This window comes from Carya illinoinensis, chromosome 8, assembly GCF_018687715.1.
Source record: "Carya illinoinensis cultivar Pawnee chromosome 8, C.illinoinensisPawnee_v1, whole genome shotgun sequence".
Lineage (NCBI taxonomy): Eukaryota > Viridiplantae > Streptophyta > Magnoliopsida > Fagales > Juglandaceae > Carya > Carya illinoinensis.
Window position 1 is genome coordinate 33,605,167 of NC_056759.1, and position 15,368 is coordinate 33,620,534.

The 15,368-nt window shown below is 36.8% G+C and overlaps 2 protein-coding genes and 1 pseudogene across 6 annotated transcripts; all 3 read left to right on the top strand.

The window, feature by feature from the left end:
- Positions 1–3,860: 3,860 nt before the first annotated feature.
- LOC122319140 (pentatricopeptide repeat-containing protein At1g09820) lies at positions 3,861–5,860 on the top strand. The gene has a single exon (XM_043137067.1). The coding sequence runs from the start codon at positions 3,963–3,965 to the stop codon at positions 5,778–5,780; it is 1,818 nt and encodes a 605-aa protein (XP_042993001.1). The 5' UTR covers positions 3,861–3,962; the 3' UTR covers positions 5,781–5,860.
- On the top strand, positions 5,835–9,441 carry LOC122319144 (annotated as a pseudogene).
- LOC122319142 lies at positions 9,022–12,293 on the top strand. Of its 5 annotated transcripts, XM_043137071.1 has the most exons (6): positions 9,026–9,162; positions 9,561–9,610; positions 9,916–10,557; positions 10,762–10,820; positions 11,065–11,121; positions 11,821–12,293. In XM_043137071.1, exons 3-6 carry the CDS (start codon positions 9,985–9,987, stop codon positions 11,975–11,977), a joined length of 846 nt encoding a protein of 281 aa, XP_042993005.1. In that variant the 5' UTR covers positions 9,026–9,162; positions 9,561–9,610; positions 9,916–9,984; the 3' UTR covers positions 11,978–12,293. The 5 variants fall into 5 exon arrangements, 4 of the variants coding, with proteins under 4 accessions (XP_042993003.1, XP_042993005.1, XP_042993004.1 ...); XM_043137069.1 differs by lacking the exon at positions 9,561–9,610 and having other exon boundaries at positions 9,022–9,162; XM_043137070.1 differs by lacking the exon at positions 9,026–9,162 and having other exon boundaries at positions 9,568–9,697.
- The last annotated feature ends 3,075 nt before the right edge of the window (positions 12,294–15,368 follow it).

Below are 15,368 nucleotides of genomic sequence, written 5' to 3' on the forward strand. Positions count from 1 at the left end.
GTATATCTAAAATAATTTAGATTTAGTTACAGCGCTTGGTCAAAGATAGATAACCACCATTTATTCATTAAATATTAAAATATTAATTTTTCATTCCAAACAAATAAATTAAATAAATTAGAATATAATTAACATTACATTTAGAATATAATTATTAGTAATATTTAATAATATTTTTTTAATATAATATAATTATTATCAACATTTAACAATACTTTTTTAATATTAATTTAATTAGAATATAATTATTATTAATATTTAATTAGTAGAACTACAAAATATGATATAATAAATTAAATAAAAAATTATTAATTTAATAATATTTTATTATTATATAGAAAATGAATAATTAATTCAATATGAAAATTTAATTTAGATAAAATAAATAAGTATAAACAAGTATTGATATTAATCAAATTTAAAGATGAATTTGACTAAATCAATAAAGAAGTTTTGGTTGTTTTCCTTTAGAAAAACTCTATACAACCGGCCAGAGGAACCGCATCCCACGTGGCAAATTGAAACGACGCCATTTCAATCTTTGATAGAATTCCCTCTTTTTCCTTCTAAAATTTTCGAGACATCCAAAATCCTTTTCCCTTACGTCTTCCAGAGCTCCCTCGAATCCTACTTTCTCCTTCTTTGTCTTCCACCTTCCTTCCTAGAAGACGATTCCCCTTTCCTCCTTTGTCTTCCAGAACTCCCTCGAAATCCTCTATTCTTCCTTCGTCTAATAAAACCCCAAATTTCCACCATTTTAATGCGGTCTGTAATAACTACTAGTGCAAGAAATTTGGTACTTGACAGAGCCCCAAAATAGACATATTTCATCCAAGGAACGTAAAAATCCAAGATCCCAAGTAGCAACATGCAGCACCACAACACAGAATGTATTATTAAGAGTCGACATTTTACCTGAAGCTAGCCACGGAGAAACCCACACAACAAAAATTTGGACAAGACACCGACAGAGATGGAAGAAACACCCACACGAAGCTACTTATTCAGAGACACCCACAGAGATGGACGACACCCACGGAGACAGCCACACTAGATACAGCGTCCCAGACCCAACAATGCCCAGACGGAGACAGCCACACGAGACGCAGTGTCGCAGACCCCAGTTCTGGTTTCGTCTGAGAAAATGACAAATCTGAAATTTTCCCTCCCTCCGTTTCATTTCATCTTTTTCTTTCTTTTTTTTTTCCTTTTCTTTTTAATAAATATATTGACTTACGTGGCAAGTCGGTTCCCCCACGATTACCTCCAACTGTTGCCTGTAGCAGTTTTCTTTGCTTTATTCCTCTTTAAATTCGAATTGGTTTTTGTTCTTTTACTTTTTTTTCTCTTTAAGTTCGATTTAGTTTTTCGATTCTGAAAAATAGTCTCTTTGGGTTTTGCGACTTTTGCGTCTCTCTCCTTGTTGGGGTTCAAACGTTTCCAGTTTAGGTCACTCACTGCCTATCTTCGTTTCACGCATGTATCTTTTGAGGATGAGTTGCATGCGTTTAGCCAGTTTGGCCACGGATGTGGTTGGCATTGTTGTTTTTTGCTCCTTTTAGTCCCACAACGGTAGGAAATAATAAAGGGGCAGATTTTTGAGGTTATAAATAAGAGGCTTAGTCTCTTAGTTTAAGTGCACCAGTTGAAAGCTTATCTAGTAACTTTTGACTTTAGTTAAATTCCTCTATTAACCTTTTGTAAAAGGGGAAGAGGTGTAGAGTTAAAGATTTACTAGTGGGGTAGCTTTGTGGGTGTGGTGAGGAGAAAAATTGTGTGATTGTAACAATTTTTCACATAGTGAATTTTCTTCTCTGGGTCTAGTGGTTTTTCTCCTGTTTTGGAGTTTCCACGTAAATTTCTTGTGTTGTTATTATTTCTTTATTTTTCTTGTTATTTCTGCAAAGGGTAGATCCTAGGGGGGGTGAATTTGGGAGGTCCAAATTCCCAACAATTGGTATCAGAGCCACTAGGTTCTTTTTGTGGGGTGGAGCTTTGATGTGGTAGTGTGGATACGTACAGTCTAAGGAGGTTCTGTCTAGGAGATTGGAAATTTTAAGTGTGTCCATTGTGACCCTCCAATCTTTCCTGGGAACTGACTTAGTGAGGTACTATTCATTTCTACAGTAAATTCATCAAAGCAATGTCAGGAAGTAGGCCTTCAAATCTTGTCAAATTTGAGGTAGAGAAATTTGATGGGAGAATCAATTTTGGCTTGTGGCAAGTACAAGTCAAGGATGTCTTAATTCAATCAGGATTACACAAGGCATTGAAGGGCAGACCAACACATGAAGTCAGCACTGGTACTAGTGTGACTGGTGAAAGTAGCAGATATAAAATGAGCGATGAAGATTGGGAGGATCTGGATTTGAGAACAGCAAGTGCAATATGTCTGTGTCTGGCCAAAAATGTTCTTGCAAATGTGCATGGAATATCTACGGCAAAGGAACTCTGGGAAAAACTTGAAAAGTTGTATCAGACGAAAGGCGTCTCAAATCGTGTGTACCTGAAGGAGCAGTTTCATACACTGCGGATGAATGAAGGTACAACTATTTCAGATCATTTAAGTGTTCTCAATGGCATTGTCGCTGAGCTAGAAGCTATTGGAGTTAAAATTGATGATGAGGATCAAGCCTTGATACTCATCTGATCTCTTCCACTTTCCTATGAGCACATGAAACCTATTTTGATACATGAGAAGGAGAAAATAATTTTTTCAGAAGTTACCAGTAAAATCTTTTCTGAAGAGAGAAGACTAAGTAGTGGAAGTAATGCTCCACTTAAGAACTCAGTAATGGTAGCAGCTGGAAATGGAAAGATGAAGAACTCCATGAAGAAGAAAGTAGTCTGCTGGGAGTGTGGACAATCTGGGCACGTCAAGAAAAATTGTCCAAGAGCTGGAGCAGGTTCGGCAAGTGGCTCCAAGTCAGTAAATGGAGATACTGGAAATGATGCTAATATTGTGTCTCTCTCCATGGAAGATTTTGCTCTTTAAAAAGAGACATGTACATCCTCATGGCATGTCGCTAATTCCCAAAGTTGTCATGATAGAGGATGTGTTAATGTTAGCGGGTCCACAAGTTTGCACACAGGCATTGGTTTGGCATTGATGCAGGGTGTGTGGTGGAAATTCATGTCGATGGCTGATGAACTTCCAGGAGAGCCAAACGTGAAAGTTACACCATAATTTTCAGCAAGGTTATTTTCGACATGGGCCAAAATGAAATGCATGGAATTGGTTTATTCTAAGTGGGTATGCTTTTATGGTGAAGCATGATAGCGAAAGCTATGAAGATCTTCATTGAGGTGGAGTTTGGCTGTGGGACCAGTCAAAGTCGCAAGGTGAAGATTGTTGTTTTTTGCTCCTTTTAGTCCCACACCGGTGGGAAATAATAAAGGGGCAGATTTTTGAGGTTATAAATAAGAGGCTTAGCCTCTTAGTTTAAGTGCACCAGTTAAAAGCTTATCTAGTAACTTTTGATTTTAGTTAAATTCCTCTATTAACTTTTTGTAAAAGGGGAAGAGGTGGAGAGTTAAAGATTTACTAGTGGGGTAGCTTTGTGGGTGTGGTGAGGAGAAAAATTGTGTGATTGTAACCATTTTTTACATAGTGAATTTTCTTCTCTGGGTCTGGTGATTTTTCTCCTGTTTTGGAGTTTCCACGTAAATTTCTTGTGTTGTTATTATTTCTCTATTTTTCTTGTTATTTCTGCAAAGGGTAGATTCTAGAGGGGTGAATTTGGGAGGTCCAAATTCCCAACAGGCATTTGTGTCTTTCCGATTACATTTTGATTCGCTAATCTACATGCATGTTATTATACAATCTATACGGATGTGGTTGGCATTTGTGTCTTTTCAATTATATATCGGATAAACACGTCTTCAAACCTTGCTTTCGTCTTCTGGTTACCCTATTCTCTCTGTGTCAGTGTGTGTGTGTGTGAAGTCTTCCGGATATCTTTATGCATCGGAGCTCCAAGGTTTTTGGGGGAAAATTTTTCCATGGAAAACTTATTATTTTCCCGAGACCTTTCTGTTCTTTAGACTCCACCGCATCAACCCTAACCTCACACTCCCTCACCATCCCAATTCTCAAAGAGCTCGTATCAAAGCAACACTGGTCAGAGGTCAAGATCCACCTCAAAGAAACAGATCCCACCGCGCTTCTCTGCCGTTTGCTTAGCTCAAATGCCGATCCAGAGATCATTCTCAGGTACTACAACTGGTCCCAGAAAGAGCTCAGAATCTCACACCCTCTTGAACTCTCTTTTGGGCTGCTACACTCGTTAGCCACTGCCAAAAAGTACTCCAAAATCAGGGCTTTCTTACACAAATTTGTTCAAGACGAGAACTTGCACTCGAATTCTTCTATTTTTCATGCACTTTCAATTTGCAGTAACAAATTCTGTGCTAATTCGATAATAGCCGATATGTTAGTGTTAGCCTATGTGAGAAATTTGAGGACCCGTTTGGGTTTTGAGGCGTTTAAGCGAGCTGGGGATTATGGGTATAGGTTATCTGTGTTTTCGTGTAACCCGCTATTGAGTGCTTTGGTCAAGGATAATGCAATTGGGGATGTGGACTATGTGTATAAGGAGATGATGAGAAGGAGGATTGAGCCTAATGTGATTACATTTAATGTTGTGGTTAATGGGTTGTGTAAGGTTGGGAAGCTGAACAAGGCTAGGGATGTGATTGAGGACATGAAGGCATGGGGCATTCCGACAAATGTGGTTACATATAATACTCTTATTGATGGGTATTGCAAGATGGGTAGGGTGGGAAAAATGTATAAGGCTGATGCCATTCTGAAGGAGATGGTGGAAAATAAAGTTTGCCCAAACGAGGTTACCTATAATATTTTGATTGATGGATTCTGTAAGGATGAGAATGTATCGGCTGCAAAAAAGTTGTTTGAAGAGATGCAAAGACAGGGCTTGAAACCCAATGTTGTCACATGTAATTCTCTGATTAATGGGCTGTGTTGCGATGGAAAGCTTGATGAGGCCATTGAGTTATGGGATGAAATGCTGGGCTTGGGTTTGAACCGAAATGTTGTTACTTATAACGTGCTTATGAATGGGTTTTGTCAGAGGAAGATGATGAAGGAAGCTAGAGACTTGTTTGATGATATGAGGGAACATGGGTTGGCTCCCAATGCTATAACATTTAATACATTGATTGATGCTTATTGCAAGAATGGGATGATGGAGGAAGCATTTGTGCTGCAAAGTTCCATGTTAGAGAAGGGGGTTTTCCCATGCACTTCAACCTATAATTGCTTAATTGGAGGTTTGTGTATAAATGGGGATATAAAAGCAGCCAGAAAGCTTATATTTGAAATGGAGGATAAGGGACTGAGAGCTGATCATATAACATATAATATTTTGATAGGTGCATTATGCCAGGAAGGGGAGTCAAGAAAGGCTGCAAAACTCTTGAATGTGATGTTTAAGGTGGGTTTGAGCCCAAGTCATGTGACATACAATACTTTGATGGATGGCTTCTGTATGGAAGGTAACCTCAAGGCAGCCCTGAATGTGAGGATGCAAATGGAAAACAAAGGAAGGCGGGCAAATGTTGTTACTTACAATGTACTAATTAAAGGATTTTGTAGAAAGGGCAAGTTGAAAGATGCAAATGGACTTCTTAACGAGATGTTGGAAAGGGGTTTGATCCCAAATCGGACTACTTATGAAATAGTAAGAGAGGAAATGATGGAGAAAGGTTTTATTCCGGACATAGAAGGGCATCTGTATAATGTCTCTATCAGCTCTTGACCTCTCTATCAGCTCTTGACCATAGAAGTGAGAACTGAACTATTATAACCATCACCGATGTATCATGGGATGCAACTAGATAAAAAGAAAATGCAGAATGGGTCCTCATTGCACTAGTTACACAAGTCTAACCGGACCTGCCATGTTTAGATTGTTGCAGTTCAAGACCAAGCACACATCCTTCATGTTCCTTAAAAGGTATATCTTTCCTCACTGTTAAAAGTATGCAGAGGTTGTCCAATTCACTTGCATTGTCTTTTTCGAATGCTTAGTGGATATGCCTGTGTAGTGTGGATGATAAGTAAAATTCAGTATAGAAATCTTGATCATGTCAAGGGTCCCTAAGTATATGTCTATATCTGTATGTATTGTAAAAAATAGATATTGAATGTTTGTTAGGGTTTTCTTTGGAGTGCATGGATTTTCAGAAGAGGCGGATTCAGCTTCTGCTCCTCATCACCTGTATCATCACTCTCAGTATCCCAGGTACTCAAATATAATATATATATATATATGTGTGTGTGCCTTGTATATGATGGAATTGTTTATAGTATCTGGCTGTCATGTGATCATATGCTGTTTGCTTCTTTTTTTAATTGAAGTCTCGAGTTATGCATGGTTGGTTGCTGAGAAAATGCAGGAAATGAAAGAAAATAATTGTCATATTGAATTTTTAAGGAAATTGGAATCTAGTGTTACATGGATTTTTTACAAAAATTTTCAGATCAGTAGTATTATTAATTTTACTTATAAAAAAATTCTTAATCAATATAAGATTTAAAATTTGACATCATAAGCTATTCCGGGTTATAAATTCAAAGTTTTTCCAAGATTCACAATTATAAGTTGCTTTGGTCCATAGTTTTTTCCTGAAGCTTTCTTCCCCCTTCAGTTATTAATGCTGCTTATGACCTATCGTTGGTTTTATCTTCATCTGTTGTAAGTTGTGGCTAATGAAGTAAAAGGAAGTAAAAGGCTTAGTTATGAGTGAAGGACGTTGAGCTCAATAATGTTGGCCGTTTTATATATGTACAATACCAGAAAGAAATGGTCCAAGGTGGGTCACAACGTATGCCGATAATTCAAGCTTTCCTCAATGTTTCTGAACTAATCAATGTTGTAAAGTAATACTTTTTTTTTTCTGTTGGTAAGTATGGGAGAGGTGACATACAGCCATATAGGTCGATGAAGATACGTGAAAAGAAGTTAAAAATGTTTGAATCTTGATTTCTTATGTTAGCTTGGTTCTGGCCTCTATTGCCGTGCATTGACTCAGTATGCTTGGAATGATTTTATATTCATTAATATGGAACGGTTGTAGGGAGCTAGGTTTTTGAGATAGGGATTACAATTTGCCCGTAAGGTCTTAAACATTACCTGCATCTGTTATCTTTTGCAGAATGGTATTAATCATTCATCCTCATAACTGCACACTTGATTTTCTCATTTCATCACTCTTCTGGTGCTTTTCCAACTTTTCTGTAAGATGGATATGATATGTTGTGGCACTATACATTAAACTAATTTATGTTTTCATCCTTTATTTGGTGGAACAATCTGGTGTGTGGTTATATTGATTGTTCTTGATCATCTACTTTAGAGTTGCTTCTATTCCATGCCTTCTCATCTTCCTTCCTACTATAACTTTTCTGGACTTGAATTTTGATTAGCTATTGCAATTTTACCAACTTTTGGGTCTGACTAGTTTTGGTTTGCATATGTTTCTGATTTTTTTTTTTATTCTGCACATACTCTCAACCCATTAGTAAAACTTAGTGATAATAATGATTAGTTTCCGATTTTGTTAAGATCAAATTTTAAAATAAGCTCTTACATTTTGTTCTTGGTGACACTTATGTCAAGGTAAAATCCTTTGGGGGCGTTTTGAGAAATCTTTGATGTTTTTGAGTCTCCCTATTTTGTTTTTTCTTGAAAAGAGAGCTGAGCTTTCAACCCAATGGTGTTAAACAATATTTATGAATACCAAAATATAGAAATTGGGTTTTATTTTATCTGTAAATTGCTTCTGTGATTTTTAATTGTGTATGTTTACATATCTTCACTTGGTTTCCTGTTCTATGCATCTTGTTCCAATAGAGATATAGAAAGTTTACCTTGCTTTTACTTTTTATAGCTGAAAAATGTCGGCAGCTGATCAGGGAAGAAGCATCATCTCAGAGTGGAAAGTTTACATTCTTGAACTGTTTTGACATGGGCTCTGGATCTGTAGCTTGTGCTGTGAAGGAGAGTGTGAAGTTGTATTTCTACAACATCAGAGTTGGCTCATGTTGAAAAGGCATTCTCCAATTGAGGCTGCTTTAGTTGATGCATTGTCACAGGGAATGTCTGCTAAAGATGCAGCCAAACAAGCACAGAAAGAAGGTGCAAAGGCGGCAAAGTTGGTGACCCGGCAAGCCGAACGCATAATAGGCCCCATTATCTCTTCTGGATGGGACTTTTTTTGAAGCAATATATTATGGTGGTACCATGAAAGAAGGGTTCCTCAGAGGCAATGGAACATTGTTTGGCACATATGCTGGTGGTCTCCTAGGAGAGCAAAGACTTGGGAAGGTTGGCTATCTTGTGGGAAGTGAATTGGGCAGTTGGGTTGGAGTGCATTACTTGCTTCAATTTGTTCAAACTGAAGAAAATGCAGTCCGTGAAATGTCAGCTTGCAAAAATTCCGAAGCTTTTGAACCTCCTGCTTTTTATTTATTTATTTATAGGTAATCAAAGAAGTTTTATTTATAGAAGTATGCAAAGCTGAAGTACACCGCGGGTATACATGAGAATAGCCTAAATAGAGTTTGCGGTCGAAACGAGAAAATCATGGACATTTTTTGCAGACAATGACTCCCACCCATAAGAACAATGTTTTAAAAAGAGAAAAATCTTATCCATTATTCTCTTGCGGTATTTGAAACTTTTATCGTTTCTCTCTCGTCAAACACACAAATACATACTTATAGGAACAATTTTTCATGTCTCTTAGGTTTGGTTTGGGTTGATATAACCAAACGAGGCGTTCTACTGGTGGATTTCTTTCCAAGTTGGGAGTCTTGGCGAGACCTTCGTACATGAGTATTGAAAGAGTAGGAAAATTCCCAGGTTTATGAAACTCCTGCTTATTTCTCGATGATTAAAAAAACAGAGATAATTTACTATTCTCTCTCTCTCTCTCTCTCTCTCTCTCTCTCTCATATCCTCCACCAAAGTAACTACTTCGAAACTGTGACAGAGAGACACGTTTATCTCTGGTTTCCTGAAAACCTTAGCTCTCCGGAGATTTCAGGACTATGACCTGAACGTCATTCGATATTTTTAGAAGCAGTGGATCATCGAGGATAACACTGACAGCACCTTATCACAGCCGTTCGTCCAGGTTAGCTTCTCTCTGCTATGTAACACGTCCACTGTCCGGCCTACAGGGGTGGTAAAATTGTTTGGATTTCAAGAGAAGTCTAGCACACCACAAGTTTGATGAAAGTCTCATTGTAACGCAACAAGTTAGTGTTGGGTTATTGTATTTTTTTCGTTTTTCTAAAATTTCCAATTTAAAATTTCCTAACGTTTGAAGAACCTGAACTAACCACAAACCAATGTTCGAGTTTATTTTTCATAGATTAATTCGTGTCTGTTTAAAATGTGAAAACTTTCCTTGGGAATACTTAAAAAAAAAAAAAAAAAACTTTACTTGGGAATGGCGTAAGTGGGTTCTTTTTCTTTTTCCTCTTTAAATTCGAATTGGTTTATCGATTCTAAAAAACAGTCTCTTTCTAGGTTTTGCGAATTTGCGTCTCTCTCATTGTCGGGGTTCAAACGTTTCCAGTGTAGGTCACTCGCTGTCCATCTTCGTTTCACGCATCTATCTTTTGAGGATGAGTTGCATGCGTTTAGCCACTTTGGTCATGGATGTGGTTGGCATTTTTTTCTTTCCAATTATATTTTGATTCTCTAATCTATATGCATGTTATTATATGCTAAATTTGGTTCATTGTTGGTCTTTGCCGGTGAATGTGGATATCAGATTTGGCTGATATCCACATTCATGTGGAATAAAAATTTCCATGCCCAATAATTTTGCTTTTGTCAATAGAGCATGTGTACCATAATTTTTGAATTGTTATGTACGTAGATGACCTTCCTTGGATTGTTACAAATGGTCTGTGATTGACTCTCTAGAGAGAGAGAAACAGAGAGAGAGATGGATTTTGTGTTTGGAGGTTGCGTGCAACAAATACAACAGGCTTATCCGTCCAGGTGCATGGAACTAAGATGGGTCAGCAGCAGAAGGAAAAGAATAATTGACAAGGAAAAGAGAGTACTGCTGCCAAAGAAACCATTAATACCACCGGCATTAGTCCCAATATATATATCCACAACCCCGTCGCACATAAATCCTGAGGAGCTCAAAGACCTCTATAGTGCCTCCAATCACTCCTGCCACCGATTCCCCAGCTATGTGGACTCTGAGGGCACTGTCAGAGTTGAACCGGTGGACATTCACAAGCTCAACGTAGCTCTCTCCCACAGCTCTGTTCTCGTCTCTGTCTTCTGCAAACCAACTGATGTTTTATGTGCTACTGAAACGTGGTCGTCATCGTCATCTTCTTCTTCTTCTTCTTCTCTAGAAGACTTGATAAAACCAAGAAAGACATTGGGTTTGGGAGATTTGTTCCAAAAAGTGCTGCCGGTAACACCATCCAATGGTCAGTTGGTGGGCTTTGGCCGTGCTGTTTCTGATTTTGGATTGACTGCTTCCATTTATGATATCATGGTATGTCCTGACTACTATTATTTTCATGATGACGATTAAAGGGTCGGATTCCATTCTTGCACCAATCTTATGGGTGAATAAAGGGTTACTTTCTACTTCAGATTCTATACAAGTTTACAAGATTAAAATGGGCCCATCCATTATTACTTTCAACTAGATATTAATATTTGCATATATTTATAATCATGCTTCAGTGGCTCCCAGGTTATCCCTTCATTACGGGGAATGGGAATCGGCAGGATTATTGTTAAAAGAATTGTAAGGTAAGTCGGTACTTTGTTATAAAAAACTAATTTGAGCTCTCATGAGTACTTATCCTTTTCTTTAGTATTGGTAAATTTAAACTTCTTTATTCTGCTCAAGTTACTTTTATCCAGTTCATCTAACTTGTTCTTGGAAATCGATATTGTTCTTTCACTTCTGCTACTCTGAATACTGGCAACTGTTGGAGGAATCAACTAATATAATCATATGATCTTTAAAACATTATTATTCCGTACCTTTCAGAATGCTTGCAAACAGTGACGTTTATGACATATCAGCAGTTTGCTCAGAGAATGAGAGGTACTTTTACTGATTTGCTTGAACTTTAAAATATCAATTCTATGGTCAAACTTTCTTCTCTTATAAAAATTGCCACTATCCAGGAATGAATATCCTGGTTTCATTCACTAAATCAGACGAGTCTTTACCTATAACAAACTACAGCCTATCCACACATACGTAAATGGAAGAGGTTGATATCAATAATTCTCATCAAAGATGGAGTGGCATTTTTTTTTTTATGAAGATTCTTTTAGTACTACAAAATTTTATTTTCTTGTTATTGAGCAATACTTTCTTAAATATTGAATAAAAAAAATTATATATAAATATTTTTACTCCTATAGACCTGAGTTTGAAGGTCACCTTCCTTAATCCACATATTCTAACATTGATTGAGACATTGAGTCATCTATGCGAACAAATCGGTTGTGACACAATCCATACAGACAAGTTGTTAGAAAATTGAAAAACTTGAACTTGACATAAAAAAATTGTGAGAATGTCCTGCCAGGCCAAACTTGGAAAGTTCCCTTGTCAGGGCTGTAGGTCACTCCTGTATTACCACTGGAGATTGGCCATCTTGAAGTTAACAAGCAACATAACCATGCATGTCCATATTCTGTATACCATGGGCAGATATTTTACCAGTGTGACAGATGAGCTAAAAGCTTGAGTTTGTAATTCATGTCTTGGTGATCTCCCTAAATGTTTTGTCAGATTGTTTTTCAAAGCATGCGGATTTGGAGATGACATTTTGTGCTCCACCACAATGATATATTCAAGGAATGCTTCCACTTCTCACCAAGGCAATCAAATAGTTACACGTGCAGGTCGAAAGCTCTTGGTAGCTCCTCCACATAGAGAAGCCCCTTAATCTCTGAAGGCTATTGAATCATTAAGTTGATGTACACTGTACCCTCAGCTAATGCATTACAAGGCAACAATGATAAAGAGTTTGTCAGCTTTATTAGACATTCATGTATGAAATTATAGGAATCGGGACATGTTAGCTAACTCAGATTTGTGGAAGTCATTTTTGTTGCTGTCTGGGATGACTATGGCATGGCTTAAGGGATTTAATTGAGTAGTCGGTGTTCATTCCCCTGACTGTTTACTTGTATCACGTAAATTTCAAGATGTATCGTGGCCATTGAATCTCTTTTATATCAGTTTCATTTAAGCTTGTATTACCATATGCTAAATAATTCTTGCATATGCATTTTCCTTGATTTTTGAAAGTACTTCTGATGCTTCTGCATCATCCATTCAAGCAGTATATAGACATTCAAGCAATACATAGACATTGTCCCTCGTGTCTATATACTGCTTCGTTCAAAATGTTACTGTGCGTATGTTTTCCATTTTAACAATCATGTAATATAGGTGTTTCACTCCACATCTTGGATTGATATCATTTCTACTTCTATTTTCAATGATTAGTTTGTAATGATATCAAAATGACCCTATTGCGCAGCAAAATTCTTCCCAAATTATGGTGAAATGATACCATCTTTAGACATTTTGCTTTTCTGAGGTGCAAACCCAAAATTCTGTGCATCGATGTCTGATTCGTACTTATGGGGTTAGTGCCAGATTGTTTTAGGTGTAAAAGGTCTGTTGCTATTTGCAAAAAGCTAGTTTGTCAAGCCGATTGCAGTTATCCTGTTTCCTCATCCTCACTCCCCTCATGTCAGCCATCACAGAAAAGGATGCAAAACATCTTCATTTTTTATCTTCAGTTCCCAATAATGGCTTTGGAAGAGGTTGTGAGTCACTAATGTTTTAGGACTTCATTCATATACATAAAGAGTTCATGATGAGATTCTCAACATCGTGAAGTCACTTTTCTCATTGAAAGATCAGTTGGAAAATTGTTTGAAGTAGTTTGATATGGGTGAGCTGAATTGTTTAAGTTGCATCTTCTCAGATGAGCAAAATTTTCTCACTCTGTGATGTAGAAAGTGGAAGAGACTCATCCATTTTTTTTATCCATCGTTGAGGATGTCCATAAACAACTTTTAGCACTGTGTGTTTGTGGCTTATTGAATGGTGAAGCTTGCTTGTGGCAGCTCCATGCAGACTCAAAGTGAAGATGGGGACTTAATTTTGATGGAAAATTACTGTAGTGGTTTATGAGGTTTGATCATTTTTCAGTAAATGTTTCACAACAATCCCTGATGTGGTACTCATATCACAAAGAGAAATGATATTTGCAGTTTTAGGATGTATAAATCTCATGCACTTCCTTTAAAAAAAATGGATAAATCTAAGACCCATATGAAAAAATTATTTTTTAATAGTAGACTTAATTTTTTTTCAAAGATAATCTGCGATATTTGCACATTCTAGAACTATATTTGGCATTATTCTTTTGTTAATTCATTACAGAAACTGTTAATATGAGACTCACTAGTAAAATAAATATAAAAGACAGTGAGAAAAATATTTTAAAAATTAAGTTGCCAAAAGGGTATGTCATAAATTTTCAACTTCATGGGAGGTAAACAAAACGGTACTTATAACTGTCCAAAATGTTTTTAATTTGTTTTAGCGAAGGAACTGACCTAGGATTTGAACTAAAAAGACACAAAATGCCATGTCAAAACATGTGTTTGATTGGGTTCGGGCTCTACTTTCAATTTAAAATGCCAATCCTGTTTTGACCAATTACATTAATGGAGTGTGTAAAAAATACACAAAAATAATTGTACGTAACAGAACTCTTTTAATAGGCTATGCAACATAATTGATTGGCGACCAAGCAAGGAGAGTATAGCTTAATAAACACTAAACCCCGATCATGACTTTGCTACAATTTTTAAGAGCATTTAATTAGGCTTTTTGGAGGGACAGGATGGCTTTAATTATGAGTCGATGCATCTATATATGTGTATTTTGGCTCATCCCAAATTGTTTAACTTACCTATTTCCATCACCTTCATAAAAGAAAAAGAATGGTAGTAATGTAGTCGTATAGGTGGGAAAAGAACGCCGTGGCTTTGAAAATTGAATTTGAATGAACATTTTTTTATGTATCAATTAATAATACACAATAGAAGACATTTTGTTCTTAATATATCAAATACTCTTTTTATTTTATTTTTCTTGCAAGTTGAGATATTCAAAGTGGACAAGAATCATATATGCATTCATTCAATCTCACCCAATTTGTGTTTCCTTTTTTTTGAAAACAAAACCTCTGTATCTTATATTCATTCATCTATAGTCATTACAGTTTTGTCCTTCATTACATAGTATTGAATATCTGCAGGACCTTCTTCTATCCATATTTGCTCCTCATTTACAGTTAAGGAAAATTTAGCAAGAAAATTAGCTACTCTATTACATTTTCTATATGTATGTATAACCTTCCACGTTGGTCTGTTCCTCAGTATATCCTTGACATCTTCAACCAGTTGACCATGCCATTCCCAATTAGTTTCAGTATTATTAACAACCTTAACTATATTCAAAGCATCTCCTTCAAAAACTACCTCTGTCAAATTAAGGTCTGCACAAATCTGCAAGGCACACCATAATGCCTGAAGCTCAGCTACCAAAGAACTGCATACATGCTGCTTTTGAGAACACATAGATACCATAAGGTCCCCATTCTCATTCCTTATCACTACACCTACTCTCATTCTCCCTTCTTCTAATTTTAATGTTGCATCCCAATTTACTTTTATCTTACCAGTTGCAGGAACTTTCCATCTACAAAAGTCTCTTTGCCTTGTTCCAACCATTTGACACCTTGCATTCTATTTCTGAGCTTGCTGAAACTCAAATAAAATGTCTGCAGCATGCCTAAATATCACATCAGGCCCTTCAAATTTATTCTCAAAAATAAAGAGATTTCACCTTAACTATATCCTCCTCAACACTATAGCCATAAGCTCCAGTTCCTCTTTCTGCATCTTTTCACACCAGTCTGCCCATAGATCTTGCATATCTCTTTCAGTAGATGCCCATTTCTGTACTGGACTTGCATTGTCTGCCCATACATCCATAGCCACACCACAACTCCAAAGAGCATTTGTAACTGTTTCCTTCTGTAGTTTGCATATTGGACAGAAAAAATCCTTAACAACCTTCCTGCAAGCCAGATTCCACATTGTAGGTAAGCAATTATTCAGTGCTTTCCATAAAAACATCTTAATTACTCCAGAAATGTTCAGTTTCCACATATTCTTCCAAATATCTGTTACACCTTTCGATACCTCCCCCTTTCCTCTATGTTTCCTACTCATCTCCAGGTGGTATGC

Coding starts and splice junctions, on each gene's coding strand:
- LOC122319140 (XM_043137067.1), top strand. CDS start 3,963: ATGCATCGGAGCTCCAAGGTTTTTGGGGGAAAATTTTTCCATGGAAAA.
- LOC122319142 (XM_043137069.1), top strand. CDS start 9,985: ATGGATTTTGTGTTTGGAGGTTGCGTGCAACAAATACAACAGGCTTAT. Junction 10,821..11,064: donor ATTGTTAAAAGAATTGTAAG/GTAAGTCGGTAC, acceptor CGTACCTTTCAG/AATGCTTGCAAACAGTGACG. Junction 11,122..11,820: donor GTTTGCTCAGAGAATGAGAG/GTACTTTTACTG, acceptor ATGTTTTGTCAG/ATTGTTTTTCAAAGCATGCG.